Source organism: Tetrao urogallus (assembly GCF_951394365.1).
Source record: "Tetrao urogallus genome assembly, chromosome: 10".
NCBI classification, from domain to species: domain Eukaryota; kingdom Metazoa; phylum Chordata; class Aves; order Galliformes; family Phasianidae; genus Tetrao; species Tetrao urogallus.
Window position 1 is genome coordinate 18,802,869 of NC_136823.1, and position 4,694 is coordinate 18,807,562.

Consider the following 4,694-nt stretch of genomic DNA (forward strand, 5'->3'; position numbering starts at 1 on the left):
ACCCAGCTCAGGCTGCGCAGGGCCCATCTGTGGCCTCGGGCACCTCCAGGGATGGGGCACCGCAGCTCCGGGCAGTGTGTTTTCAAAGCTCAGTCCGAGCTTTGGTCACCACCTGCAGGCTGCTGGGGGTGGGGGTGTGTTCAGTAGGAGGGCTCTGGGGATGCCCGTCGGGTGCCCGCTGGGTGCCCAGCCGAAGCACTGCTGCCCTGCATAACCTTCGCCTGCAGCCGTCCTTTAATCTCCGGTGCCAGTAACCCGAAACGAGATTGCTGGAAATGAGAGAGCAGAGGAGTCAGCTATCTGATTCCAGGCCACAGGCACATGCCTGGCCTTCGTGGATATATTAAGTAAGGGACATTTTAAAACAAAACCACCCGCAGTAACCTTATCGTGAGGCTGAAGCTGCAGCCCAGCTGCTAACGCCGTGCTGCCCACACAGGCTCCATCCCATGCTGCTGTTAGGATTTCACAGCATTTTGCCCCAAATCATCATCTCTGAGTCCTCAGCACACCTTGAGCCTGAACTGTGAGCCCCTGGCTTCCGGGGCTCTGTAGATATCTGCAGATCACTGCCGGGCACCGTCTGCTGCTCGCCTGGTATGGCACTCCAGACCTGCAGCTGCAGGAAATCTGGCCTTTTTACTGCATCGTATACGCCTTGTACGTATGCATTTCCACACAGAAATAATTCAGCAAACAAAATCTCGAAGACAAATTGCTGATTGCATCAGCCCCAGCTTATGAAAGCCGATCACAGGGAGGACAATGTAACCCAACTCTCCGTCATCCCACTTGCCGCCCAGGAATGCCACAGCTCCGCTCGGATCCTCTTTTTAGGGGGACTCCTAAATCCTTGGCAGCATCCCTTAAGGTCATGAGTAAGCCCCGCGCCGCGGGACGGCTCGGCCAGCACGGGAGCAGCCAAAGGGCTCCGGCAGCGGGGATTACCGACGCGTCGCGGCAGTGCCGGAGTGCGGGAGCCGGGTGCCGAGCTCCTGCCCCGCTCCACTCCGGGACGGCGGGGCAGCGCCCGAGGGGCGGCCGGGAAGCAACCAGGGCCGGGGCCACCCGGGGCCACGGGCTGGCAGCCCCGCCTCCCCCCCCGGCACGTTGCACGGCGGAGCGGGCGGGGGGAGGAAGGCCGCCGCTCGCCGACACGTGAGCCTCATGTGACGGCGATGGAGGGAGGGAGGGAGCGGGGGGGGGAGCCCGGCCAGACGTGCCGGGAGTCACAGGGTAACGCACGTCGCCGCCGTCCACCCACTCGGCCGCATTTAACCCGGCCCTCCGCCTCCCTCCGCTCCTCAGCCGGCGAGGCGGGGACGCGGCATGAGCTGCCCGCGCTGAGCTCCGCGCCGCTCCGCACCGCTCCGCTCCTCCCGGCTCCCGCGGCACCGCACCGCTCCGCGCCCCCATGGAGCGCATCCCCAGCGCGCAGCCCCCGCCCGTGTGCCTGGGCAAGCTGCCCGCCCTGGAGAGCGCCGATGTGCCGGGGTAAGGCTGCGGGGGGGACAGGACGAGAGGAGAGAGTCCCCCCGCCGCGGCCCCGGGGACAGGGGTAACCTCGCTGCTTTCGTTTCGCCCGTGCAGGCTGGACTTCGCGCACATGTACCAAGTGTACAAGCCCAGGAGGGGGTTAAAGAGGAGCGAGGACAGCAAGGTAACGGGGTGGGCGGTGCGGGGCGGGGGTCAGCGGTCGTCGTTGGGGGGGAAACAGGGAGCTGAGCTTCTGTGGGGTGCTCCGGAGCTGGGGGAGGGGGCGTCCGCTCAGCGATAATTCGGGGGGAAATCAAAAAGAAAGGCTGCGTGCTGAGGGGTGGGGGGCGGAGAGAGCTCGGGAGAATTTGGGGTGGGGGTGGGGGGGGCGCAAGGAAAAAAAAAAAAAAGAAGAAAGAACCGAGGATGGAATGCGGAGTGCGTATAGCGATTATTTGGGAAGGAGGGAAAAAAAAAAAAAGAACGCGAAAAGGACGGAGGGTGGGTGCGGAGCGCTGACCCGCCGCTCCTTGCAGGACACCTACAAGCTGCCCCACAGGCTGATAGAGAAGAAGCGGCGCGATAGGATCAACGAGTGCATCGCCCAGCTCAAGGACCTGCTGCCCGAGCACCTCAAGCTGACGGTACGGGCACTCCGCGCACCGTTCCGGGGCTCCGGGCCCGGCCCTGCGCTGAGCGCGCGGTGCCGGCGGGGGCAGCAGCGCTGAGGCGCAGAGCTGTGCTCGGGGCCGGCCGTCCCCAAATACCCCCGGGATAGGGGACCGGGGGCTGCCCCGCGGTGCTCTCTGTGTGTTCCGTGCATATTCCGGATACTTCTGTTCACAGGAAGCACGTCTTGTGCTTTCCCCAATTAGCAGCGCTGCCCCCCGACCCCCTTCCCCAAATCGCCCCCATCTCTGCCGTGGGAATGTCCCCCAGTGCCCGTCCCACCCCGTAGCTGTGTCCAACGCGCTGTGTGCTCTGCCCGCAGACCCTGGGCCACCTGGAGAAGGCGGTGGTGCTGGAGCTGACCCTGAAGCACGTGAAGGCTCTGACCGCGCTCATCGAGCAGCAGCAGCAGAAGATCCTGGCGCTGCAGAGCGGGCTGCAGGCGGGTGCGTGAGTGCGCCGTGCGGGGCCTGGCGGGGCTGCGGGGACACTGCGTGGGGAAGGGGAGGCTGTGCCTCTGCCCTTTGACTGCTGTCGGTTTCTCTCGCTTGGCTCGTGGGCTCGCGCAGAACAAGTGCAGCTCTCCCCAGGGTCAGTGCCAAGTGCGCCGTGCGGTCGCTTTAATTTTAAAGTGGATTTTAAGTTGTTTTATTTAAAGCCCAGCTTTGCTGTGATGTCCTCTCCAAAGCTGTTCAGCTCTCTCCATTCATGACCACGAGCTTTGGATCCTAGTTCTGCTCTGTCCTTTTCCCCCAGAGCACACAAACGCCGCTATCTGTGTGCAGATCTCTGTGCCCTCTCACTCTGCAGGCAGAAGGGGCCTGGCACAGCAGCTGCTTGCTCCCCGTGCTTCCTCCTGCTGCTTGCACATGTGGCACTCACGTGGGTCTGATAAAGTCAGACTGAGTTTGGCTGGGCAGGTCCCACTGCCCTGCAGGGTCAGCACGGGGGGAGATCCGTTGGCACCGGGGGAACCTGTGGCACCAGGGGGGTCCTGCTGGGTCTGGGGTGCACTGGCTGCTTGCTCCCCAGTGGATGTGTCAGATGCAGTAAATGCAGAACTGAAAGATGAAGGGCATGGGTAGAAGTGAATGGAAGGATGTGAAAGGAGCAGGTTGGAATCTGGTGCATAAGTCGTGGGAACTCAGGTTGGCCACCGAGTTTGCTCTGCTGGCTGTGTCGTACCGAAAGTGTGCTGTCAGCCTGGAGGTGGTAATGAAAGTATTTGGCGTGCTGTTAATTTTTAATTTCTCCCTGTTAATGTTTCCTCAGGTGACCTGTCAGCGAGGAGCCTCGACTCCAGCCAAGAGATGTTCCGCTCCGGCTTCCAGCTGTGCGCCAAGGAGCTGCTGCAGTACGTGGCCAAGCACGACAACAAGGAGCTGAAGGCAGCGCAGCTGGTGGGGCACCTGCACCGCGTGGCGGCCGAGCTGCTGCCGGGCGGCCCCAAGGACATGAAGGAGAAGGCGGCGCCGGGGGGCAAAGCGGGCGAGGGGCGCGGGCAGAACTGCGTGCCCGTCATCCAAAGGACATTCGCTGCCTCCAGCGGGGAGCAGAGCGGCAGCGACACGGACACGGACAGCGGATATGGGGGGGAGCTGGAGAAAAGCGACTCCAAACCGGAGCAGCCCTATTTCCCAAAGGATACCGAACTGAAATACGCCGTCCAGGAGAGGATCGGCTCCATCAAGCAAGAGAGCGAGGACCCTCCAGCCAAGAGGAGCAGGCTGGAGGTGCCCGATGACGACAGCCCCTTTGGCGGCGAGGTGATGGGCGCCGCAGGCGGCTTCCTGCCCCCCCACGCCCACCAGCCCCCCTTGTGCCTGCCCTTCTACCTGATCCCACCGTCCGCCACCGCCTACCTGCCCATGCTGGAGAAGTGCTGGTACCCGGCCTCCGTCCCTGTGCTGTACCCCGGGCTGCCCACGCCCGCTGCCGCCGCGCTCACCGGCTTTGTGGGCCCCGACAAGCTGTCCCCCCCACTGCTGCTGCCCCAGAGACTGCCCTCCCCGGGGCCTGCCCGCTCCCCCATCGACTCCTCAGCCCTGCTGCAGGCGCTGAAGCAGATCCCCCCGTTGAACTTGGAAACCAAAGACTAAGCGCGACGTGGGTTTTGGTTTTTTTGTCTTTCTTTTTTTTTTTTTTTTTTCCAGTTTGAGACCGTTTCACTTTTATGCATTGGCTGGAGGGAGGTGTGGGCCACGGCTCGCAGCGTGCAGGGAGCCACGTCCCTGTCCTCTGTGCCAGGGAGCGTGCAGGAGGATGAAGGAGGCACCCGGCTTGGCCGTGCAGAGCTGCTTCCAAAAGGACAAGAAAAGAGCTCGATGCTTTCCGCCCCCTTCTCTGCACCCACAGAGCGGGTTGGCTCAGTCAGCTGCCGTATGTCAAAGCTGTGAAAAAATGCCCCGAGAGGCAGATGTGGGTCTGTAGGGTCTGGATGTCCCCAGTGGAAGGTATGGATGGCCCTGCTGCAGGGTACGGATGCCCTCTGTGGTACGTCGGGGGCTCTGAGCTGTAGGGTCTGGGTGATCCTGGTGGTACTTTGGGGG

The 4,694-nt window shown here is 62.9% G+C and overlaps 1 protein-coding gene across 1 annotated transcript; it reads left to right on the plus strand.

Moving 5' to 3' along the window:
- Positions 1–1,414: 1,414 nt before the first annotated feature.
- On the plus strand, positions 1,415–4,244 carry BHLHE40 (basic helix-loop-helix family member e40; the record flags this gene model as incomplete). Its single annotated transcript, XM_079540347.1, has 5 exons — positions 1,415–1,494; positions 1,591–1,660; positions 2,013–2,120; positions 2,468–2,591; positions 3,418–4,244. The coding sequence occupies 5 exons, from the start codon at positions 1,415–1,417 to the stop codon at positions 4,242–4,244; spliced, it is 1,209 nt and encodes a 402-aa protein (XP_079396473.1).
- Positions 4,245–4,694: the final 450 nt, after the last annotated feature.